Here is a 26,590-nt window from a genome sequence, read left to right on the forward strand (position 1 = left end):
GTATTCTAAGATGCATTTCATCAGGTCTGGTCACTTGAAGGCATCTAATTTTTCTATGTAATTTTTAACTTGTTCTCTTCCTATTTTAACTTCTGAATCTGCCTCATTTTCCCCAGCATTCATTATGCTTGGCATCCAGTCAGCACCATCCTTCTTGGGGTACGTCTAGACTACACGCTTTTGTCGACAGAAGTTTTGTTGACAGATACTGCCGACAAAACTTCTGTCGACATAGAGCGTCTAGACACATTCAGTTCTGTCGACAAAGCAAGCTGCTTTGTCAACAGAACCCTGTAGTCTAGACGCAACCTTACAGGCAATAACACCTTCTGTCGACAGAAGGTGTTATGCCTCGTAAAATGAGGTTTACCAGCGTCGACAAAACTGCTGAGTTCTGTCGACGTTATGTCGACAGAACTCAGTGGTAGTGTAGACACTGGTATAGTTTTGTCGACAAAAGTCCACTTTTGTTGACATAACTCAGTAGTCTAGACACACCCTTGATGAAAACCAAAACAAAAGTCATTAAGCATCTGTGCCACTTCTACATTTATCTCTTATTGTATTTCCTTTTTCATTGAGCAATGGGCCTTCCATGTTCTTGGTCTTCCTCTTGTTTTCTTGTTACTCTTTATGTCTCTTGCTAGTTTGAGCTCATTTTGTGCCTTTCTAATTTTGCCCCTAAATATTTGTGTTAGTTATTTATATTCTTCCTTTGTTATTTGACCTAGTTTCCAATTTTTGTAGGACTCGTTTTTAATTTTTAGATCACGCAAAATCTTCTGGGTAAGCCAGGGTAGCCTCTTGCCATACTTTCTATCTTTTCTATGAAGTGGAATAGTTTGTTCTTGTGCCCTTAATAATGTCTCTCTGAAAAACTGCCAACTGTCTTCAGCTGTTTTTCCTCTTAGACTTGCTTCCCATGTGACATTACTTATCAGCTCCCTGAGTTTGCTAAAATCTGCCTTCTTGACATTGAGGCATGTCTTTACTATGGGTTTTGCCAGAAGAGGCAATGCAAATGAAATGCTGATTATGCAAATGAAGCGTGATAAAATGCTAATCTCCTCCGATCCTTTTTTGCACAAGGGGTTTTTGCGCAAAAACAAGCAGTATGGACATTTCTGTTTTGGGCAAAAACCCCTTTTTGTGCAAGATCCTTATGCCCAAAAGGGGTTTTTGTGCAAAACGGAAACATCGACACTGCTTGTTTTTGTGCAAAAACAGTCAGAAGAAATTATGCAAATGAAGCGTGAGAAAATGCTAATCAGCGCTCCATTTGCATTGCCTCTTCTGGCAAAACCCATAGTGTGAACATAGCCCTATAGTCTTTATTTTGCTCTTTTCCCTCCTACCATTCCTTAGAATCACAAACTGTATCATTCACACAAGCTGCCTTCCGTTTTCATATTCTTAACCATTTCCTCCCTACTTGTTAAAATCAAATCTTGAACAACCTCTCCTTTAGTCGCTTTCTTTTGAAATAAAAATTTGTCTCCATACTTTCCAATAACTTGTTGGATAATCTATGCCCTGCTGTGTTACTTCCCCCACAGATTTCTGGATAGTTGAAGTTCCCCATTACCACCAACTCTTGTGCTTTGGATGATTGTGTTCATTGTTTAAGAAAAGCTTCATCCACCTCTGTAGTAGACTTCTGTAGTAGTAATCTGTAGTAGACTTCTACCATGATATCATCCTTGTTTTTACCCCTTTTATCCTTGCCCAGGGACTCTGAACAAGTCTGTCTTCTATGTCCAGCTCAACTTAAGTCTAAATGTATGCATCTTTAATATATTTTTCATTTAACTCAGAAGCTATCCCCTCCAAAGTGCTTTACAATCATTACTTAATTAATATTCTAAACCTATGAGCCCATATCACTTCACAGATGTAAACGAGTATGATTTATTAGCCCTGTCTGAAGAATGTAGTAGGATACACGTGTATCAAACATTGAAAACTGTTCTGATTAGTTTTCCAGCCCTGCATAGACATTTTACAGATGTCTTCTCACACTCATTTGCCAGAAGCCTTCAAAATTCAGACACATTTCAGGGCAGACTCAGCTTGTGTTTTGTAGATTTCACAGCAGCTTACTAGAAGGTAAAACACCTAACAGATATGTCTTAGCTACTTTGGAGAAGAAATGCCACTATAGTTTTTCAGATCTTCGTAAATATATTTCATGTCATTTTGTAGGACATCGGCTGGTTTGATGATCCTAAAAACAGCACAGGGGCATTAACTACAAGACTTGCTAATGATGCCTCACAAGTGAAAGGAGTATGTAATATATATTGTTTGGGGATTTTTCATATTTGGATCAGCATATAGTAATGTTGCACTATAGATGTGATTTGCTTATAGCAGTCTAATTTTGGTGATCATTGATTATAGAAAGGTTTTGAATTTCACAGAATATATTTTATGATAAAAACATGATATATGTTTACAATATAGTATTTTAGTAAGCTATTAGTGCTTATTGTCTTACTAGAAGATTTACCTGGCATTGCTGAGGTCCTTAACTCAATTCAGACAGACAGACAAACTCTCTGAACTATATAGTAGATTACTGTTATCTCTACTATTAATCCAATTACTATGAATTTATTTATTCAAGCAGTCTATTTAAAGTTACCTATCTAATCTCATTAGATGAGTATGTAGCAACTGCAACCATAGTATCTTGGGTCTCAATTCAACAAAAAATTTAAGGTTGTGCTTGACTTTAGGAATATTAGTAGTCAGTGATTTCAATGAGACTATTCTCATGCTAAAAAAATAAGTACATGTTGAAGTGTTTTGCTGTATTGGGCTCTAAATGAGTACGAAAATGGTTAGTGCAAACTTCCCTTCCATCAGTTAGGCAATTGAATGTTCCAGCATGCTCCTGGCAGATTTGAAGTTATAGCTGTAAATGCAAAATTCGGACATTTAGGGTGTGTCTACAGGGTTTTGTCAACAAAAGTGGACTTTTGTCAACAAAATTATACCTGCATCTACACTACTGCAGAGTTCCGTCAACATAACATCGACAGGACTCAGCAGTTTTGTCGACAGCCCAAACCTCATTCTACAAGGAATAATGCTACTTGTCGACAGAGTTTTGTCGACAGAAGGCATTATTGCATCTACACTGTCCTTTGCGTCTACACTGTCATGTCGACAAAGCACCTTGCTTTGTCGTCAGAACTGGTTGTAGTCTAGACGCTCTTTGTCGACAGAAGCTTTGTCGACAGTATCTGTCAACAAAGCTTCTGTCGACAAAAGCCTGTAGTCTAGATGTACCCTTATAAACTCACGATTCAGCTTTTTTAGCTGAGTCTATAAATTACAATTTCGATTCTGAAGTTATCATATGGAAACTGGAGGGAGAGATGAATCCACAGCAGAAGACAAAAAAAGGAGATCTAGATAGTGGAGAGATCTTCCAAAGGATATCCAGAAGTTCTAACTTTGGATACATGTAGAACTAGATTATATGGTTTCTAGAGGTGCTCTACTATAAAAGTATTTTTCATGTCTAATTTCTATGTTACTGCTTTATGCAAAACTATGGCATACAGTTGTTTTATTTGGGTTTTTGTTGTTCCAGGCTACAGGTGCCAGGCTGGCTATGATTGCCCAAAATATAGCTAACCTTGGAACTGGAATTATTATATCACTGGTCTATGGCTGGCAGCTGACTCTATTGATTTTAGCTGTTGTGCCAGTCATTGCTATAGCAGGAATCATTGAAATGAAAATGTTGTCTGGACATGCAAAAAAGGATAAAAAAGAACTGGAAGCTGCAGGAAAGGTGAGTTCCAATGAAGTTCATGTCTCTCTTTACATACTACTGTGTAATTCTGTTTAACGGGGTTTAGTAATGGATCAAGAATATATTATTTCTTAGAGAAGTTGAACTATACATTGTTGTGTTGGAACAGAATCTGGACACCATGTATGAGGCAAGCAGGAGGGTTTATTACACACAGCACTGGTGGAGTGTCACTTTGCTTGTTAGGCTTGGGGAACACTGCCAGACAATAGGTTACAATGGATTATATAAGATGCTGATGGGCGGATGAAGTGATTGGAGTGTCGGGGGGGAGATCCTGGACCCCCCGGATAGGTGCTAACTGTGAGGCAAAATTAAAGCAATAATCTAAAGGTTACATAGTGTTTTCTGCCCATAGCTTACAGAATACCTTATATCTAGTTAACCAAGTACTTAAACAAAGCAGACATCAGTTGTCAATTATGTGTTAAGGGGCGATGTGTCTGTTAGCGTCAGGAAGGTATCTTTGCAGGGATGTGATCCATTGGTGTTGCACCTGGGGGACTAAAGCAGAGGCAGTAAGGGTACATGACAATTGCGCATTTGTTCCTAGCACCATTGAATGTGTTATGTCCTGTCTCTCTCACCCATAGGGCCTTTCCCTGGGATATAATTGTCTGGGTAGTTATCTTTATGATGGCCTTCCTCTGATGGGCTAAGGGTGGGGGGCAACCTTCATGTACTGTACTTTTGGTATAGGTGTTTCTGTGCCTGTTCCAGACGTGAAATTTAGAATAGGGATTCTTAACATAATATCATAGCCTGCCTCAAATTTTTACCCTACAGTTGTATTCTGTTCTTTTCGCATGTTGGGAAATCTCCTAGATATGCACAGGGACATCCCTAGGCATATACAAAATATGCGGCTGCATAGGGCACCACATTTTCAGGTGCCCCTGCAGAGTCATGTGTACTCGTATGCTCAGGAGTGCTGTAGGGCTTCTCTGTGCCCTAATTCCAATGTGGTCATGATCAGCAGGAGCTGTGCCCCCCTGCTGCCAGGCTGGGGGTAGAGAGGAGCCCCCAGCTTCTGCAATTCCACTCCAGCTCAGGAAGCCCCTGAGTCCTGGTAAACTGTGGTAGGGGTGAAGGAAGCAGCACGGAGGAAGGAAGGATGGAAGTCTTAGGCCCCCAGCAGAAGCTGCATGTGAGAAAAAGCCCCAAGCCCCAGGCAGGAGCCACATGGAAGGATTGAGGAGAAGAAGCAACAGGAGCCATGCAGGGAGTGTTGGGGGGAGGAAAGAATCACCAGGTGGCCAGGCTCCTGTGCAGGGGAAGCACCAGGCCCCTGGCTGTAGCTGCATGGGGAGGATTGGGGGTGAGAAAGGAAGCACCAGGTGGCCAGGCCCCTGGCAGGAGCCTCATGGGTAGAGAAAGCACCTGGATCCTGACAGAAGCTGGGTGGGGGCTCAGTTGCATAGGGCCCCATAATTTGTAAGGCTGGCTCTGAATATGGAGCTCAAAACTGAAAACATCTACAACTAATCGATACTGTTTACATTGTGGCAACACCCAGAATATGCTACACTCTATGGATCACGTACCTCTTCTATCTTTTTTTTTTTTTTTTTTGGCCTTCCCTTCTTTCTTTACTAGCATCTTTTGCTTTTTTGTTTCATCGCTCTTCAGCTTGCCATATCAGATAGCCAAACAGTCATTATTTCCTGGAATACGGCACTTGAGACTTGCTAAGTGTATTTATCTGTTAACCTTTCCTCCAGAGACGTTTAACAAATAGCTGACAGGATTCAAGTAATCACTGCTACCTATCTTACATTTACAATAAATAACAATATTTTTCACCGCATGTAATCTATCCATTCTAATATCACAGTCTACTGGTTCTGTATATCTTGTTTTGCTATATGTATCATTCTTGTGTGTAAAGTTGGAAATTTGGAAATATGGGGTACGGAATGATTAATGTTTTTATGTACAAATAAAAGCCATGAAAGGGGGTTTCCAGCGCTGGTGCACTTTAATGACTGGAGCATCAACTTAACAATAACCTCCTTTGTCCTTTTAAGTTAAAGCAGTGGTTGGTCATAGGAAGATATGTGACCATCCCAACTGGTGGGAACTGATCAGATAATTTTCCATAGAAGGTGGATAGAGAACAACAAGTTCCTGTCCAAAATGGAATGTATAAAACAATGGGAAGCTAGCTGTCCCTTTGTCTTTGTCTGTCTCAACACATCCAAGGGAATAGCCAGGGACCCCAGGGAGAAAAAGATTTTTCTCCGGCTTGGAGGTTTAGCTGTAATAAGAACAGCTTTAGGGTAAGCTTGCAATAAGCTTTAGTGTGTTAGAACTAGCTATGTGTTTCCTTTTATTTTAAATTTGTAATCTATTTTCCTCTGTCTGGTTTCACTTGCAACCACTTAAATCCTTTTGTTTGTACTTAATAAAATTACTTTTATTTGCTATCAAGCCTACTGTAAATAATTGTTACCTAGGGGAGCCAGTGTGCATCCTTCTTTCGTTGTTAAAGGGGACTTGCCTGAATGGTTTATTTGGGGTTCTGGTCCCATTTGGGGGGATGGTTTCCTGGATGCTGTGCCTGGCACTGCATTCTCCTCAGAACTGAAGTGATTCACTGAGGGAAGAGGTGTTCAGTGCTGTGCCTTGGTTGGGGGAGACCAGGAAATCTGGCCCGGCAGGACAGGGTGGTGAGAAGCCCCAGAGAGCAAGGAGGCAAGTGTCAATGTTTTATTAGCGCATCAGGAAGCAGCCCCAAGGGGTCTTCAATGACTGCACCCCATCACAATGAGCCTGCTGTGTAATAATTTCAGTATCTAGCCTTATTGTTAAACCATTTGGCACTGCATATTCTAGTTGATCTAGCAATTCTGCTTTTGTTTAGTGGAAAAAAGACGCTAATGAGGAAATAATGTACCAGTTAAACTGTAGCTGTTCTTCTCTATTGTCTTATTCAGCTGAAGAATGAAAGTTAAATACACTCATTTAGTTGTTTTTGGTTTAATGTAGGAGGCCTATGATTTGAGTCCTGAAATCTTAAGTAGGTTACTAAGCATTTGTCACTGTTAAAATAAAGTAATTTGATTAGCGAGGAATTATACATATTTAATTAAGAATATATTTAATTAAAATGAAATATACTTTTGCTTACATGATTGCGTAATCCAGAAGCAATTCAAACCAGAGTCACTGATTATTAAAGAGCTTTGATTTCTGATTAGTTTTCCTCTGCATAATAGCAAATTTTAATTAAGCACACCTCCAAATAATAGCACAGTTAATGAGCATGTTCAGGAATAACCGTGGAAGAAGCTGGAGTGCTGGAAATACAGAGCCCAAATAGTTGCTGTGGGGATCCACCCTCAATTATTTAGTTTGTATCTCTCTTGCTAATTCCCTTTCCTGTATGTTACTTTGTTTCCTCATTCTTAGTATTTCTGCTACTTTTTTTCCAATCCATCTTGTACCATGATCTATTTTCACAACAAGGTGTGTGTGTGGGGAGGGGGGAAGGAATCTTAACTAAAATTTAATATGAACTATTATTATGTTACATTACCTAAAAGCTAATAGAATGTTGGGAATCATTAAGAAATGGACAGATACTAAGACAGAAGTGCTCATATTGCCTCTTATAAATCCATGGCATGCCCTATCTTGAATGAGTGCAGATTTGGTTGTCCCATCTTAAAAAAGATATATTAGAATTGGAAAAGGTACAATAAAGGGCAACAAAAATGAGTAGCAATATGGAACGGCTTCCATATTAGGAGAGATTAATAAAACTTGGACTATTCAGCTAAAAGAGACAATGAAGGGGGAATGAAATAGGTCTATAAAATCACGATTAGTGTAATTCTTAACACAACACACAGTTAACCTGGGGAACTCTTTGCCAGAGGATGTTGTGAAGGTCCAGACTATAGCAGAGTACAAATTCATAGATACTGTAGATATACAGTATCTACTGTAGATACTGTAGATATAAATTCATGAAGGACAGCTTCATCATTTGGTATTAGCCAGGATGGGCAGAGATGGTGTCCCTAACCTCTGTTTATCAGAAGCTGGGAATGGATGATAGAATGGATTGAATGTTGATTCCCTCTTGGGTTTCTACCATTGGTCGCTTCAGGGACCATTGGTATAACTCATTGTGGCTGTTCTTATGTTTTTACTTTGGATATAAGAAGTCTTCTTCATATTAAATAATTTTCCCTTTATAAATGATGGACTCTTGATGGGATTTTCAAAAGCATTTAGTGGACTAACCATCCAAGCCCCCTTTTAATAGATGTTGGGTGCCTAAGTCCTTTAGCCACGTTGCTTAAGTCCTTAACTCAATTATCATATTTTTTTTTTGGAAAATAAAGTGAAAACGTACATGTTAACTTAAATCTACCCTCTGGGGTGGGACTGGGGTTAAGGGGTTCAGTATGCAGGCTTCCCAGGGAAAGAGGACTACCCCACATGTGTCTCACTACAGCAAATTGGGGACAGGTGACAAGCGCCTCTCCATGGCTGCTGCAGTTCCAGTTGGCACAATTAGGGGAGGGATGCATGGCTCCTAGCTGGAGCAAGTCCAGGTTTGTCTCCTGATGAAGAGGAACAACCAGCAATGTTCCTATAAGAACAGGTTGGAGGGAAGCTTCAGTCCTCCCCTCCCTAAAGGGCGTGTGTGTGTGTGGGGGGGGGGAGCTCAGTGCCTGCCCAACCCCCTTATCTGCCCAACGAGTCTGTCTCTTTCCTGTATGGATTTATAAGAAGCAATCCCATTCCAGGCACATCCCATTGTCTTGGCACAACCAAACCAAAAGTTTAACTTGCTTTCAGTTATCAGAGGAAGTTGCATACCAAATTTGGTGGTCCTAGCTCTTATTTAGGAGTAGTTCTTGAACAAACAGATAAACTCCCTCAAATATATACTAGATGGCCTCAAGGGAAGATATTCCAGAGTGAATAGGAATTAGGTGCCAAACTGCCATTTGTGCCTTTGAAAATCCATATATTTTTAATTGACTAATCATTTTGAATATCCAGGTTGGGATACCTTAAAGAGAGTTGATGTTTCAGAAAATTCTGAGCATCTACCTTCTGAAAATCAGACCATCTAGAATTGAGCATTCATCCTCACTAATCACTATTGAAACTTTTAATTTTATGATTTTATAGCATTTATCCAAAGCTCTTTTTAATAGTTCAGAATTAGAAAATAAAGTGTGATTTTATTTTTCTGTTATTGAGGATATGCTCTTTATTGCAGATTGCTACTGAAGCCATAGAAAATATCCGAACAGTAGTTACTTTGACCAAGGAAAGAAAATTTGAATATATGTATGGACAAAATTTGCAAGTACCATACAGGTAATAAGCATCAACTTAAAACAATTAAATTTACTTTTTGTTTTAGAATTGAATGACATTTTTCATTGAGAGGCTAAAACAATTTATTCTCTTCTGGTGTATCACAAAATATCCTACTTCAAACCCAGTTTTAATAATAAAAATATACTATATCTTTTGCTTCAAACAAACATAAGCAATTGTAATCAGAGTAGTTTCTGTTCTTTGATTAAATGAGATTTTTCTTTTATATGGTGTTGCTTTTGTTTGCTATTGCAGCACCTTGCAACCAGGAGTCCTTGTCTTTCTGCATGTATGTGCACATCTGCATTGTATACTCAGGCAAAATGTTTATTAAAAAACAGTGAAATCTTGCATTGGTAAGAACTGAAGAAACAAGTTCCAAAATTATATAGCAATTTCAATAGTAGATCACTGAGCAGTTAAAGTATTTCGTCAGTCTAACAATACAGGCAAAATAAAGCATTGTCTCATATTTGACATGCTTGATTGGGGCTTACAGTTGAACCATAAATTGTTCTACTGGGATCAGTATTGCTCCCTGGAGAATCGAGACCTGTTGATGATTTTCTTCTTGTGCTGTGAGGTTGTACAATTTCAAAAATATGTTGCTTAATTAAGGTCTTGAAAGTTGTAATCATTCCATGGACTGTAACATAATTTTAACATAATAGTGTTCTATAGGGTAGGTCAACAATTGGGACTGCCAGATGTGTTTTGGATCCAGCTATAGCATTTCTTCATCTGTCCCCACCTTTTGATTTATTCTTGCAAGGAGGTTGGATCCTAAAATCTACAAACACAAGGTTGTTTTAAGGCTCAGTCCTGCAGGAGATTGGAGAATGACCTCAAAGTACTGAGCAGTTACAATTCCCACTGAAGTTAATGGAAGGGAAGGACACTCAGCACCTTCTCAGACATTAAAACTAAAAGTAAAATACAGTTATGTATATATTATGTGACAGTATTCATTCTTTGTTACAGAAATTCAATGAAGAAGGCACATATCTTTGGATTTACTTTCGGCCTTACACAAGCAATTATGTATTTTACCTATGCTGCAAGTTTCCGGTTTGGTGCCTATTTAGTGGGAAATGGGTACATGGATTATAAAAGTGTCTTTTTGTAAGTGTCTTTTGGAATTTCTTTTTTGTCCATATAGGGGAAGATATATATTGGGGAATGGTATGTTTATGAAAGTAAAATAAGGAGGACAAGAAGAACAATACATAGACCATCATTTGTCTACATACTGACCTGCAGCACTAGTCGTCATCTTGAATTAGGATAAATTATTTGCTTTCTCTTTCCCATTTGAAATGTTCTTAGTAAGCATGTTAACGGAGGCCTTCATTTAATTGTATATGGAATTGTATTTAGACATTAGTATAGCCCTCAATGTGCCTTTTCTCAAATATTATATATTGGCTTTTAAGGAACCCTCACAACCTCATTATTTGATGGTTTTTATTTTCTCTCTTGTCTTGTTCTCTCAGGGTGTTTTCAGCCATTGTATTTGGTGCAATGGCATTAGGACAGGCCAGTTCGTTTACTCCAGACTATGCCAAAGCCAAGATATCAGCAGCACACATGTTCATGTTGTTTGAAAGAGTCCCATTAATAGATGGCTACAGTGAGGAAGGACTGAAACCTGTAAGTTAACCACTGTGTTATGGACAATATTACCTACTACACTAACTGATGTCAAAAGTGAGGTTTTTTTCCATCGCTCAGAAATTAGGTTTTTAGATTAACTGATTCTTGGGGCCATTAACATTGTGTTTGTTTTATCCAAAAACTGAGGGCCAGATTTTACTTATTAACTCCATCCAGATCCACCAAAAGGAGGAGCGGCAACTGCCCTGAGGCCCGGTGATTCAAAAGAGCCCAGGGCTCCCAACTGCTACTGCTGCTCCTGTGGTGGTGGGGAAAGTGGCTGGGAGCTCAAGGTCCTTTAAAAAGCTGCTGGAGTCCCACATAGCATGCTCCAGACGGCTGTCAAGATTGGCTGTTGAGGGAGGGCATGGTGGAGTGCACACCAGGCGGTTCTGCGGATTAGCTGCCTCAGTCTTCACCCTTCTGCCTGAAGCCCCATCTCTTTCAGGAGCACAGAGGTTCCCTCCCCATCTTGCCCTGGAGCCTACTAAGTCTGTCAGCCCCCTGACTCTATCTTCAGCCTGCTCCCTCCTCACATTTCTTTGTGGAGAATTATCTACAAAATCCAGTGAAAATGGGGACAGTGCTGCAGGGCAGTTGATTCCCCTTCTATGCAGGAGGAGAAGATCCATGCATGGACCTTGGAAATATAATTGAGCCCTACATTAGTCTTGTAAAATGTTTTGGGATCCAAACTCAATACAAGATATTAAAAATAAATAGTAGTATGCTATAGGAGCTAAGAAGTAGGTGGCGCTAGGTGGACATCACTCAAAGAGGCAGACAGGATGATAGCAGTTCAGTATATTAATTTTAAAAGCCAGAGATGTGCATGGAATTGCAACACAAATAAAGATGGCAGGACTTTGCTCTGAGGAACTTACCATTTAACTAATATTGCCCATTTTTAAAATAACAAAGTGTAAGAAAATGCTGTTTACTATTATTACCATATATGCACCCAAACACTTATTAGTGTCAAACTCATGCTTCCTGATAAGTGTTTGGGTGCATATATGGTAATTGCATAGTAATTTAATTTGAAAAAAATCTAAAGCGGGATTACTTTGGTACACAGGCCAAGAAAATCAAAAGCTTCTGTTGTTCAGTGTCTGAGAGTCTGAAAGGAGCCTGATTTACAGAAAGTATTAAATGAAGCCAGTGAACCAAAATTACTATCATTTTTGAAAATCTGACCTTATGTTAAAACTAGCATGAAGCCAAGATAGCAGAATCTGTGTCTTCAAAATAATTGTACACCGTATGTTAATTTTTGAATTGTGACAAAAAGGACCAGATCCTGGCTATACTGAGGTTAATGACAAAATTTCCATTGAAGTCAATAATCTGGATGGTTCTAGTTCTCTGTACATTGCTTTATGATCTGTCAGAATTCTCCTAAAAATTGATCTGACATTATCATTTCAATTATAGGAAACATTTGGTGGCAACATAGCATTCAAAGAAGTGGTATTTAACTATCCAACTCGACCAGATGTCCAAGTGCTTCAAGGCTTGAATATGAATGTAGAAAAGGGACAGACATTGGCTCTAGTAGGCAGTAGTGGCTGTGGAAAGAGCACCGTTGTTCAACTGCTTGAGAGATTCTATGATCCTCTTGGTGGAGAAATGGTAAGTGATTCCTTGTGTGAACCTGGTAATATAATAGCAAGTAATAGGTACTTGGAATATTTTTGTATACTTTGTGAAGATTAAGTGAAGGGACTAGTGAATTTTTAGGGTTCTGTGTACAGCAAAGAAGGCAGAATGAGAATTTACCACACTTCCCCGCTCATTTTGCGTTAAGGAAACATAAATTCATGGATGAAAATTGCTACATAGACCTGATCCAGAACATACCAAATGTAGTGGAAAGACTTCTAATGAATTCAGTGGGATTTAGATGGGGCCCTAGGATGGCTAATTATTATAAGCCCATAAAATGTATTAGATGCAGATACTTTATACATGTACTAATATAAATCCCCCACCCCCTTGTGACTTAAAACTATGAACTGCAGGGAAGTATGGCACCTTCACTCCTTATTTAATGTTAAAGACCAAATGTATGCAATTTAGAGTGCATCCAGACACCATGATGATGAATGCTTCCTAAATGCTTACAGTAATTTAGGCTTGGAATATATGTAAAGTTCACAGAACCTCCCCACTACATAATCAACATTTTGAAAGCACTTTCATATCAATTGTTATGACATAGCAAATTAAGGTTACTTACTTGTGACCAGGGATCTTCAAGATGGACTCTGCATATTCCCACTCTTGGGAAGTACTGACTGTATGCAGCCAGAATGGTGAAACCTTCTAGTAGCAATGCCACTTAAATCCCCACCCTCTTTCCCTAGCCATCAGTGTTCTGAGAACATGGTAATGAAAAGGGTAGTGGCACCTATTACTGCCTCAGTTCCCTCTAAATACTACTGAAGAACACCAATTTAATACTAACAGTAGAACTCCACAGAAATGAGGAAGGTTGGTGGGGAGTGTGAATATGCAGCATCCCTCTTGAACTCTGGTTACAAATAAATAATCTTCATTTCCTCCAAGTATCCTCTGCATATTCCCAGTCTAGGGATAGTTCGGCAAGCAGTACTATAAATTGGAAGGAGGAAATAGAGTTCTAATTAAACAGTAGTTGGAGCATCACTCTGCCAAACTGCACCAGACCTTGTTGCTACATCCAAAACGTAATGTCTTGTAAAAATGTGAATTGAATTCCATGTTCCAGCCTTGTATCTCAATAAGAGGACTCAGTTTAGTGAATACTGCAGATATAGCAACTATTAGAATAAAATGGGCTCTAAGAGGAACAGGAGGAGAAAGTGAAGTTCCATTATAACACTTCAATACACTGTCTGACCCTTAAAAGTACCTGCATGTGAGTTAATATATTTTGTCCATGTAATATAAGGCTGTTCTCGTTGCATCCAAGATGTGTACTCTGGATTCTCCTTCCCTTGTGTGAAGTTTAGGAAAAATACGGATACGTTAATACTTTGATTAACATGAAACTCTGAAACCACTCTGGGCAAGAATTTAGGGTGTGCTCAGAAAATACTATCGTTTTTGAAAAATAATAGAATGGGTTCAGTCATCAATGCATGTAACTCATTAATTCGTCTAACGGAAGTGAAAACTATTATAAAAGTTCTTTGTATACAAAGATGAATCAAAGAACGACTTACTTGAGGCTCAAATGGAAGAGACATAAATTGTGTTAAAACTAATTTTAAATTCCACAGAGGGACCAACTCCCATACTGGGGGATACAAATTCAATACACCTCTTAAACAACTTTTCATCAACTTGTGTAATAAGATGGATTTTCCATTAGCATGAATATGGAATAGTGCTGTTGCAGCTAAATGGAATTTCGTGGAGAAGAAAGATTCCTCCATTTTTTTTATTACAAATATTCAAAAATAAGTATGGGAACTGAGACTGTTAACATCAACATCAATTTCCAGGTAGATGCTGCACTTCAACAGAGCATGATGTTTCTGAATCTGTTGAAGTCCATGCTGTCTGTCTATTACCCATGTTGTTAGATATAATGATTGATGATCTGGGTAGAAACCCTCCTCTCTTGGGATAGTAACTCTATCAATAGCAGGAGCATCTCGTATTTGCTGTTGGGTAAACTGAGTAATTCCAGGTTTTACTGTTCCCACAGTCATGCTGGAGTAGCTAAAATTATCCTGGTAAAATCTTGTTTTATTTTCTTTAAAAAAAAAATACAAAACTTTGAGGATTCGCGGCAATAGGGGAAATGCATACATCAACAACATTCCCCAATGTAGGAGATCTCTGACCATCAACAATAGACTGTCCAAGCCTTCTCTTAAGCAAAAAAGCAACATTTTTACATTGAATTTGGTAGCAAACAAATCTGTCTGGAAAGCCTCAAAGCTTGAACAAGTTTGGACGAGCTATGTCTTAAACCGTTCATGCATCTGTGAAGAGTCCTTATCCATTCTATGATTTCACTGATTTGCTTCAATATGAATGGCAGTTGAGTAAATGTTATATATAGGATGCACAAATTCCAAAATTTTAATGACTAGTTGTCCAACAACCAAGGAATTCTTTGTCCTTATTTGGCATTTGTAGGATTCCTTCCTTTTCCTGTGTTTGAAAGGATGCTTGTGATAGTTGCTGTTGTATGCATGTCTCCTTTGAGTACAGTAAGACAAAAAGGAAGAAGGTGAAACATATTGCCTATGATATCTGAACATAGATGTAGATGGTCTTCCTCTATAAGGCAAGAATAGCCCCAGAGATCTAGCTGTGGAATGAGACATTTTCTTTTCTAATATCACATCAGATTTTGTACTACATAGTCTATCCACTTAAAAGGGTAAAAAGTTCTATACTGAAGGTCTCATTTCCATAGAAAGAGAGTAAGATCATAATCATGAAAGCTTATATAGAGCTGTTGCCAATGCGATATATTTCATAGTGGTATTGGATAAAACAAATGATGTTCTAAAGGCATTCCTGGTCACATTTTGACCCTCTTTGATTAAAGTTGATAATTTTTTTTGAACCTCTCCAAGATGTTTGATGAAGACGGACATGTTTTCCCACAGTTGAAACTGATATCTGGCTTTTATCATAAGGAGTAGAGCACTGAAAACCTGACTTAGGTTTTTGAAGTGTTGCTGCTATAACAAAAGAATCTCTCAGGTGGAATTTGATAGAACTTGTCAGCCTTTTTTGAAATTTGTTGGCATGATGCTGGATTAGAAACAAAGAATGTTTGTTGATGCCACAACTCTTCTACAGAGGCAATAAAAGTGTACACCCAGTCCAAGAATGTCAAACTGGATGGACAGCCTCCTTCAAAGCCACAGAAGGTAATTTTAAAGTGGAGGATATTCTGTCCACTAATTTGTGAGTTGATCCTCTGAAGGAGATGATGTTGATGTTACTTCCACACTGGGATCAGGAAGTGAACCACTTTCTGCTTTTGTGAAGTCTTGAGATTGATCCTGTGGTGGACCCTCTTGATAGTCTCAGAGGACATCCCCTGCAAAGAAAGAGGAATGTTCCCTAGCTCTAGAATGTGAAGATTCTGACTGAAGATGATCCAACACCAGAAAGACAGACTTTCTGTGATGGTATCTATAAAATAGGCATTGGCTAGTATGGCCAACGCATCCAGGGATGCATAAGCCAGACTTGTCAGTTTCCCCAACCTGGTATCATATCACCAGCTTGGTACATAGGATATCCATAAATTACTTGGAGGAGGAGGACTCTGTGTAGGAAACACTTGAGTCTCTGTTATGAGACTTGTTTCCATTCAGCCACCAATTTTGAACTCAAAGGAATCAGTGAAATAGCTGATGCAGGAATTTAAAAAGTGAGAAGTGGCAAGCCGGTTGGAATTGTCAATAGTGGGGATATTGAGTCAGAAGATCCCTCATGTTCAGTAACTCATCTCAATCTCTTATCAGGCAAGCATTATAATAGTAATATCATATCTCCAGTAATATCAGATACATTAAAATGTGCCTCTAAATGAAATTTGTGTTGTAACCATTTATACTATTCAGTTGGCATGATCAGATATGATGGTCTTTCCTTCAAGGAAGGGCAGGAGAGAGGATGTCTTAATTGGCACTGGTAATAGAAGCTGCTAGTAGTACTCTGGCTGCAACCAGTATATGCTCCCCAAGAATGGGAATATGCAAAGAACACTCAAAGAAAAATATTTTGCTACCATTGTGCTCTGGAACTTTAACAAGTTCAAAGATTTTACCTGAAAGGAGAAACACATTTTTCTTGGAACTCTGATGTAGTTCATAATAAAGAGCATTTTAGATATCTGCTGGTATCTTTGAGGGGCAATAAAAAATTGGGGCAGGGTTTGGGAACTCTCAAAATACTTCTTGGGTCCAGGAGAGATTTTCTGTCTCAATCACAGCGTGGTGTTCCCCAACCCTTCATATCCCAGTGGTTAGGGTACTCACCTGAGACGTCAAGATTTTGGTTAAGTTTCCTGATCTCTGACAGTCTCTAACATCCCAGATGAGTTCCCTCATAATGGCCTATTGGCAATTCTGGGGTCTCTCTTGTTCTTGTTATGCATTTGGCATGGAAACAAATGCTGTAACCATAGTATGTTCTGCAAAATTGTATTCTTCTTCTTTGGGTAGCTATAATCATAGAAATGAAATCCAGTTCCCAGTGCTGAGGCAGGAATAAGTAAACTTTGTTCATCCCTGCTAGGTGTTCAACTTGTTCTTTAAAATTTCCAGTAATGGGAATTTCACAACTGCCCATGGGAAATTATTACAGAGCTGGTCATAAAGAAGTTTTTCCTAATATGGAACCTAAATCTCTTGCTGCCGTTTAAGCCCATTACTTTTGTACTCCATGTTTGTTGAAGGTAGGATAACTAATCTTCATCCTCTTCGTCACTGCCCTTAGCATATAGGAACACTTACCAGGAGCCCTGTCAGTCTTCTTTTCTGAAAACTAAATGTGCCCACTTTTTAAAATCTTTCCTTATAGGTTTTCTAAACCTTTTATCATTTTGTTACTCTCTGGACTCTCCAATTTGTTCAACTCCTTTCTAAAGTTTGGTGCCCAGAACTAGCTACAGTATTCCATCTGTGACCTCACCAATGCCAGAAGAGTGGAACAATTACCTCCCGTGTTTTACATACTCTGGAAATTACTAACAGGAGAGTTGTATTTGCCTTTTACACAACTGTATCCCATTGTTGACTCATATTTGTGATCAAGAACCTGCAAATCCTTTTCAGCAATAATTTCACCTAGCCAGTTATTCCCCACATTGTACTTGTGCATTTGATTTTCCCTTAATTGTAGTACTTTGCATTTATCTTTATAGGATTTAATCTTGTTTATTTTAGCTCAGTTGTTGAATTTGTCAAAGATCATTTTGAATTCTAATTCTGTCCTCCAAAGTTCTTGAAACCCTCCTCTCCAGTTTGTTATCCACAAGTTTTTAAAGCGTATTCTCTACTCCGTTATCCAAATTATTAATGAAAATATTGACTAATATTAGACCTAGGTTTGGCCAGTAGATATAAGAACATAAACATGGCCATACTGGATCAGATCAAAAGTCCATCGAGCCCAGAATTCCAACAGTGGCCAGTGCCAGATGCCCCAGAGGGAGTGTAGTACTGTGTTTGTCCATGCTGACAATTGTTTATAAAGCATCCTGTCCATAGCACTCAGACTCTAAGGCTGTGTCTAGACTGGTTTTGCGGAAAAACTTGCCAGCTGTCTACACTGGCCGCTTGAATTTCCGGAAAAGCACTGACGATCTCATGTAAGATTGTCAGTGCTTTTCCGGAAATACTATGCTGCTCCCATTTGGGCAAAAGTCTTTTTCCGAAAGACTTTTGCACAAGAGGGCCAGTGTAAACAGCACAGTAATGTTTTCCGCAAAAAAGCCCTGATCGCGAAAATGGCGATCGGGGCTTTTTTGCGGAAAACCGCGTCTAGATTGGCCACGGACGCTTTTCCGCAAAAAGTGCTTGTGCGGAAAAGCATCCTGCCAATCTAGATGTGCTTTTCCGAAAATGCTTTTAACGGAAAACTTTTCTGTTAAAAGCATTTTCGGAAAATCATGCCAGTGTAGACGTAGCCTAAGGGTTTGCCTACTTGGGAAATTTTTGCCAGTTATGCCAGTATAATTGTATCCGTTTAAATTCAGAACTTAACTTATACAAGTAACGTTGCCTTGTAGACAAGACCTAAGAGTATGATCTTACTCCATTTTTTTCAGTGTTTGATCTATGTATCACTTTGGACATATTTTTAAAATATAAACAATGTTAGAAGGAATTAGGCTCAAGATTAGAAAGATATTCAAAGGAACTGGGATTGAAGACTTGAATTACATCCTTTGAAATCTCCTTACAAATAAATTGAAGCCACCAAAATCATTGTATAAAGCATTTTGCAAAGAATTGTTGATATGAGCTGTACAGAGTAAAAAAGTTGATGTGACATTTTTCATATAAGGTAAAGCTTCCCTAATCTCTGACATTTAAGTATTCTTGCTTTTTAGCTGCTGGATGGCCAACATGCAAAGGCATTAAATATCCAATGGCTTAGAGCTCAGATTGGTATTGTCTCACAAGAGCCGATCCTGTTTGACTGCAGTATTGCTGAGAATATTGCATATGGAGATAACAATAGGGAGGTATCACATGAAGAGATTATAAATGCAGCAAAAGCAGCCAACATACATTCCTTCATTGACTCTCTGCCAAATGTAAGTTAAATCTTTGTTTCTTACCCAAAACAAAAGGGGACTTGCAATGAAAAATAAAAAGGCGTTGTGCCCTTTTATCCTTCTCTGGGATGTAAAGGGACCTAAAAGCGTTTGTTTTTTTCCATGTCTGTTGATTTTAATTTCTAGTGTAATATTCTCTACAACATTTTTTTGGGAGAATCAATAGGCTAGTGGAGAACTAGAAGGTTTATGAAACCAAACATGTGAAACCTGATTAACCGAGAGAAATACATGTTTTTAATGAAAAGATTGCTTAAAATATTTTGTTGTTTAAAACATTGTTAAATAGTGGATAACAAAGCAAACTATCTAAAACACTTGGTAGAAATTATCTTTGATAAGGATTTAGTTAGGGTCTGAGAACATTGCCAAACTGAATGATCCTAGGAATCCTCCAGCTAAACCTGCAAGGGAGGGAGACTTGGTATTTCTGATCATTCTAAGATTAACAAAAAAACAAGCAGGTCTTCCTTGAACATTAAAATTAAGAAAATAATGTGCAAGTTGAAATTCCATTGTGAAGAACTGCTGTCCTTAGAAGACCTGCAATTTCCTAAAGTTGAGTAATGAAAAATACATTTTACAAGATTTCAGGTAAAGAGGGGAGTTACAATGTTTGGAGACCATGAGGCGTTATAATTTTTTTAAATGTCCTAATTAAAAAAACCAAAAGTCAACTCAGAAACATCAAACTGTGCACATAGCTGGCCTATAAAAACATGTGATTTTATTAACTTTACCCTCAGTCTACTCCCCATATCCTCTCATCCTCTGTGTCATATCTGTAATTACATTGTAAGCCACGAGAGAGAAAGAATTCAATAGTGACCAGCATGATGAAGCTAAATTCTGAATGGGATATTTGGACTCTGCCATAGTAGAAATAATAATTTGAAAGCAAATATCTGTACAACTGTTTTGACTTTATTTTAAGAATTGATCTAAAGGTAGCCAAAATGTAATCGTTTATCTGCTCTATAATGTTTTAGAATGTTTCAAATACAGTATTATTCCTTTCTGTGCATATCATCAGCTGCTCAGAGTACCAAAAGGGAAGGATGATGGAGTAAATTCTAGTAATTTTTCAGTGTGAATTAATGCATTTGATCCAAAGAAGTCAATGGACATATACCAATTTATGTCAGTAGAAGATATGGCCCAAAGCTTAGTTAAATATTTTGATAATTTATTATCTTAATCCTGAAAAGAAAGAACTCAATTAAAAAATCAGAACAATGGTCAACTTTTGGGCCCATTTGCTAGTTTATTAAATATAAAATATTATCTCCTGCAATAAAACTGTAGTGTTAATTTAGTCAACAGATTCATATGCGGTCCATACAGTATTGTAGAACACTAGAACTGGAAGGGACCTCAAGAGATCATCAAGTCCAGTCCCCTGCCGTCATCACAGGACCAGTACTGTCTAGACCATCTCTGATGGATGTCTGTCTAACCTGCTCTTAAATATTTCCAGAGATGGAGATTCCACAACCTCCCCAGGCAACCTATTCCAGTGTTTCACCCTCCCTGATAGTTAGGAAGTTTTTCCTAATGTCCAACCGGTGCAGGGTTTCAGGGAATACCAACCAGTTCAAAAGTAAATTGCATGCGTATTTTAAAAGCTAACATTATTGGATGCCCCAAGTCAGTTATGACCATCAATTAGATGTGTACATAATTTAGCCTAAAACCATAACATTCTCTTTTTAAATTATGATTTTTTTCCCTTCAAGATGAACTCACTAGAAAAAAGATGGTCTAGTAGGTAGGATGCTAGCCTAGAACTTGAGATAGTAGAGGTGTGGTCTAATTCCTTGACCTGCAGCAGGTCCTGTGTGAACCTAGCAGTGCCTCAGTCCTCATCTGTAAAATGGGGATATACACTTGACTTCCCTACCTCATATAGATATTGCAAAGATAAAAACATTAAAAATTAGGATGTTCAGGTGTTATGGTAATGGACATCATATAAGCAGCTAAGATGTTTGAGGTCTTCACTAACTGTGGTACAGTAATCTGTTTCCAAAGAACTGCTGAAATAAAATATTCAGGAGTAGAAAGCTCAAGTTCTATGGGACTGTGGTTTAAATCCATATCCAGGCTAAATTGCTGGTTGGACACACCTTCTAAACTTGTATTTATTATATTTAGAAATATAATACCAGTGTGGGAGACAAAGGAACTCAGCTCTCGGGTGGTCAGAAGCAACGTATTGCCATTGCACGAGCTCTTGTACGTCATCCTCAAATTCTGCTACTGGATGAAGCCACATCTGCTCTAGATTCAGAAAGTGAAAAGGTATGTAGTGTTTATGTACACAGGGGAAATCTAGAACCATAGTTGTTAATCCAACAATTGTGGTTACTGCTGTGATTTCCATAAATGCCTGTTACAATCCAAAGTCTGGGAATCTGGAACTTTTGTACAAATGATATATATAGGCAGGCATTCCTTGAGTTACAAACATCCGACTTATGAACATCTACACAGACAAAAAAAGCTCACCGGCAGCCCCAGGGACTAGGCAAGGAGGCACAGATGATGATGAGCAGCTGCCCGGAGGACTCTGGAGGAGCAGGAGGCAGTCCTGCAGCCAGCTGCTGTAGAGAGGTGGCACTTTGAAGGGGAAACCACTACTTCTCTCTAGTCCCTGCTTCTCCAGAATCCTTTGGCCCATGCTCATGCCACTCGCCATCTTCTATGCTAGAAATGAAGTATACTTTAGGTTACCAAGTATTATCAACTGCAAGAATTCAAAAATTATGGGACAGGCATCCTGGAAGACTGGCTTAATGAGATTTAAAATTAACTACATGATCTTCTTCTTTGCTTTCTTGTTTTTGTGCTTTTAAGGTACACTTGAGAGGTGTTAAGTTTTTCCATGCAACCATGATGGCCAGAAACTTACTTCTGTTTACTTTTAAATGAAAGCTGAGATCCTCACATAATCACTTTTCTCTAGGAGCTGAGGTTTTAAGAAAAATACTTATCACAGACCTAGTCATAAGTTTATGAAACTTGCCGGCATTGACTTGCTCACGTAGGGTACATCTACAGTGCAACATTATTTCAGGATACCAGAGTATCCTGAAATAGCTATCCTGTGTCTTAATAGCAAGTCCATTATTTTAGCCTTGCTATTCTGATGTCCCTGTAAACCTCATTCTACAAGGAGTACGGGATGTTTCAGAATAGTGCTTTATTTTGAAACTTGGTAGACAGCACCAAATGATGAAATAAGCTATTTTGAAATAGCAGCAAAATAAGATACACACTTTGAGCTATGCAAATTGCATATCTTAGTTCGAGTTATGGTGCAGTGTAGATACATCCCCAAGAACATTCTTCATTATGGTAAAGGACTAAGATTCCTGGAAATATTAAATGCTCTGTTATACTTATACTCACTGTAATTTAACACCAATTTTTCTATTTTATTCCAAGCATACACAGTTCCAGAGGTTTTAACTGGGGAAGAGTTGGATGGGGAAGGGTAGAAAAAAAACTTTACTTAAAAAAACAAATGGAAGAATCCCATTTTGAGGAAGTTAGGAATGTCACTGGCAATTGGTTTGAGAGTTTCTCCAGTTAAACTGGAAAAAAGCACTCTTATTCCAGAATTGGAATGTCCACACTGGAAGTTATACTGGTATAACTATAGTGATATTACACCAGTATAATTATGGCAGTAAATTTTCCCAGTAGACAAGACCTATATTTTCAGTTGTGATCTTTAATGATTTTTATCCCTATTCGAAATTTCTGACCTATTGAAGATGCAACACAATTGGGTACATTGCTCAGTCTCAGATTAAAATAGGAGCACTTCAAGTCATGCCTCAAATACAGTGGCAGAGGTGGGGAAATGTATGCTGTCCTCACATACTGTCCGCATAATAGATCCAGCACTAAAAAGGCTTCAAGTTATGTTTGTCAGCGCTGAGTTTTTTCTGCCAAAGCTCAGTTTTCTTCAGGGTCTCTTACTATTTCTTCTTGATTTGAAAGCCCCAGCTCCTGGCATCATGTAATTGTGTGAGAATTTCAGATGCCATTTTAAAAGTATTTCCTAGCTTTGTGAGAACAGCTTGAAAACATGACCCGAGTGCACCCCGAATATGCAAAAACAAGAGAGCAATAAAAAGATCCAAAATATTATTTTTCAAAATGTCATGATTTATACTTTCATGAGAATTGGGGGCCTGCCTCCTGATTTTTGAATGGTTAGAGTTGATAATACTGATATGTGGCCCACTGTGGTGAAGGCATGCTTCTCTTTGGCTTTAAAGGGAACTTTCATGAAATATGGAATGACTTCCTTAGAACAGCACAATACAAGCATTCCACCACTTCTTAACACTATCCTAAAAGGACCAGCTCTGTGCCTGTACAATACTTGGTCTTTCTGCTGAAATTGCCAATAAGGCTGCCAGCTGTGACTATTTTGGTGATGTGGACACAGGTCCATTAGCAACTTTCCCAAGATGTTCACCACTGTAGTTTGAATAGACATCCAGAAATTCATCAATATTTACAGCTCACTCGTGCATACAAGCTAGATTTAAAACAGGAAGCTAGATAGTCATCCCCTTACTATTCCCTTGTGCCATCCAGCCTCATCTCTCTCACTGATCATTTAATTTAAATTGTAAATTACATCAGATTTGATACCTCACTTAGCAACATCTGAAAGGGGTTTCTTTGCACTACATTTGTCGCTTATTTTAGCAAATTATCTTCTGCTTTGGTAATTGACCAGGTGGTCCAAGAAGCACTGGATAAAGCAAGAGAAGGTCGCACCTGTATTGTGATAGCTCATCGCCTCTCCACCGTGCAAAATGCTGACAAGATAGCGGTAATCCAGAATGGAAGGATCGTAGAACAAGGAACACATCAGCAACTCTTGGCTGAAAAAGGCATCTACTATTCTCTGGTTAATATTAAAGCTAGACCATGAAATATGTAATTAAAAGCAGTGCCATGTTTCTGTGCAATTGTTTCCATACTTGGCAAATGACAATATTGCCAATCAGTCCTTGTTTTCAGGAAAGCCTATAAAAGAGAAAAGGTCCTGATAAACCCTGGAGAGCCAAGGAACACTGAACCAAATATAAACTGTGACCAATCTCCTACTCCAGCAGTGTCCAACCTGCGGCTCATGAGCCGCATGCAGCTTGCAAAGAAAAATTTGGCAGCTCCTGATGGAACCGGGCCAGAGCCCGGAAACGCTCAGGTCAGCCGCTCACGGCCAGGCAGCTCTGAGCCACGTGCATGCAACAGCGGCTCCCGCTCTTGGTGCAGCTCCAGCTCTGGGAGCTGGGCATAAGATTAGACGGGGAAAGGGAGATGCCTGGCTCTGGAGAAGGGGATGAGAGGGGAGGGGGATCAGGTTAGATGGGGTGCACATGGTGTCCCAGCATCCCACCCAGAACATACTTAAAGACAGCCATTCAGCTCACACACCCAGCACCAGTAGAAGGATGTATGCGGCCGTAGCAGCGGCTCTGGCTCAGGACCCGAGCATAAGGTTGGAGGGAGGGGGACTGGGTTAAAGTGGGGGGTGAGGGAAGTTCCTGGTTCTGGGGGAGGAGAGGAGAAGGGATGGGGATTGGGTTAGAGTGGGGAGTGGAGGGACTAGGAATCCTGGTACTGCATGCCAGCTCCAACTTCTTAGGAAGCATGTGGCTGTCATGGGGAGCAGAGGAAGAGCATATGCTTTCTGAGAAGTTGGAGCTGGCATGCAGTCCTGGGATATTCTCTCTCTCTCTCTTTCACTTCTACTCACTCCCTACCCCCTGCGCAGGCTGGCAGCAGGAGGAAGTCAGTCCCTGGCAAAGCAACAGACCCGATGTTTCAAGAAGCACACTAGGGGGAGGGGAGCGGAGGAGAGGGGAGGGGAGGGGAGGGGAAGAGCTGCTCGCGTGCTTCCTGAGACCCAGGATCCCAAACCAAGCTGTCCCTGTCCCTGACCCCTCGCCCTGAACAGCCTCCCCCGACCAGCACCATGTCCCCTGCCCCCACCAGCACCCTGCCCCCACCAGCACAGTTGGTGTCACATTAGTGAGGCCTGGGTTTTTTTTTTTTTTTTTTTTTTGGAGGGGTTGTTTTTTTTGCATCTCTGACTTTTCTGTGGACAGTGACCCCTGACTCAAAACAGGTTCCCCACCTCTCATAAATAAAGACAATGTTGAAACATGTTGGCTACATCTACACTGGCCCCAAATTCCGGAAAAGGGATGCAAAGCAGGTAAGTCAGAATAGGGAAATCCACGGGGGATTTAAATATCCCCCGCGGATTTAAATAAACATGTCCGCCGCTTTTTTTCCGGCTTGGGGAAAAGCCGGAAAAAAGCGTCTAGACTGGCGCGATCCTCCGGAATAAAGCCCTTTTCCGGAGGATCTCTTATTCCTACTTTTCCGGCTTTTCCCCAAGCCGGAAAAAAAGCGGCGGACATGTTTATTTAAATCCGCGGGGGATATTTAAATCCCCCGTGGATTTCCCTATTCTGACTTACCTGCTTTGCATCCCTTTTCCGGAATTTGGGGCCAGTGTAGACATAGCCGTTGTGTTTGACAATATTTTATTTGAAAATGAAGCCTGGCCAACAAGCCCCCATCTGGCCGCAACATCATAACACTCCTGCACCCCCCCCCCAAGCTCCAAACCTGAGCCTATCATACACTGGAACCCCCTGTCCTGAGCCTCTCACATCCCCAAACTCCTGCACCCCCACATCCTCAGTCTTCTGCCACAACACTCTTGCACCATTCACACACTGCAGGTCTGTGTCCTGAGCCCATCATACTCCCAGCCTCCCTGCCCTGAGCCCCTCCTGCACCCCAGCCCAAACTCCTGCACTCTCACAGCCACAAGCCTGTGGCTTGCTCAGCACCCAACCCTCCACCTGACTCGAACACTTTCCATCCTGGAGCCCTCTCTCTGGGATGGTGTACCGGTACCTACTTCCCCCTGGCGTGTGCCAATTGTTTAGAATCTAAAGATTTATTAATAAAAAGAAATGATTGGAAGTAGAATTGTTAAAGAAATCACATTACATACATCAGTCACCAAATTCCTGATGCAGGCTCTTAGAGATGTAATAAACTGCTACCTTAAAAGTCTTTGGAGTACATCCAAAGGTTGGGTCAACACATCTTTCTTGCCATTTGTCCATACCAAGATGGTTCTGAACTTAAAAGCAGGACTGAAGACAAATGAAGGAATTCTTAGGGCCCCTTTTATGATCTTGCCCATGTGGAAGGAAATCCATTTTTCTCCTGTGTGTAGGAACCTCCCAAAATTGAGTCAGCCAGTCACATTTTCAAGCAATCTGTCCTATGTCCTTTTTAGGCAGCTAGCCCTGGTGGACCTGCTGGTCTGCAAGTTTGCAGCTGAATTGTCCATGCAGCTATTCACTGAGTTGTCAACCCTCACAATAGCTGGGTGACGCCTGCTGCTGTCT

General features: G+C 39.7%; 1 protein-coding gene across 2 annotated transcripts in view; it reads left to right on the top strand.

The window, feature by feature from the left end:
• ABCB1 (ATP binding cassette subfamily B member 1) overlaps nucleotides 1–24,112 on the top strand; it is a 73,358-nt gene extending 49,246 nt beyond the window's left edge. For both annotated transcript variants that reach the window (XM_075922433.1, XM_075922434.1), the window contains 9 exons: nucleotides 2,203–2,286; nucleotides 3,602–3,805; nucleotides 9,069–9,169; nucleotides 10,154–10,294; nucleotides 10,666–10,822; nucleotides 12,260–12,457; nucleotides 18,900–19,106; nucleotides 21,282–21,428; nucleotides 23,887–24,112. In XM_075922433.1, coding sequence (XP_075778548.1) covers nucleotides 2,203–2,286; nucleotides 3,602–3,805; nucleotides 9,069–9,169; nucleotides 10,154–10,294; nucleotides 10,666–10,822; nucleotides 12,260–12,457; nucleotides 18,900–19,106; nucleotides 21,282–21,428; nucleotides 23,887–24,084 — 1,437 coding nt within the window. In that variant the 3' untranslated portion in view covers nucleotides 24,085–24,112. The remainder of the gene's footprint in view (nucleotides 1–2,202; nucleotides 2,287–3,601; nucleotides 3,806–9,068; nucleotides 9,170–10,153; nucleotides 10,295–10,665; nucleotides 10,823–12,259; nucleotides 12,458–18,899; nucleotides 19,107–21,281; nucleotides 21,429–23,886) is intronic.
• Nucleotides 24,113–26,590: the final 2,478 nt, after the last annotated feature.

The sequence above is a fragment of the Pelodiscus sinensis genome, chromosome 2 (genome assembly GCF_049634645.1).
Source record: "Pelodiscus sinensis isolate JC-2024 chromosome 2, ASM4963464v1, whole genome shotgun sequence".
Classification (NCBI taxonomy): domain Eukaryota; kingdom Metazoa; phylum Chordata; order Testudines; family Trionychidae; genus Pelodiscus; species Pelodiscus sinensis.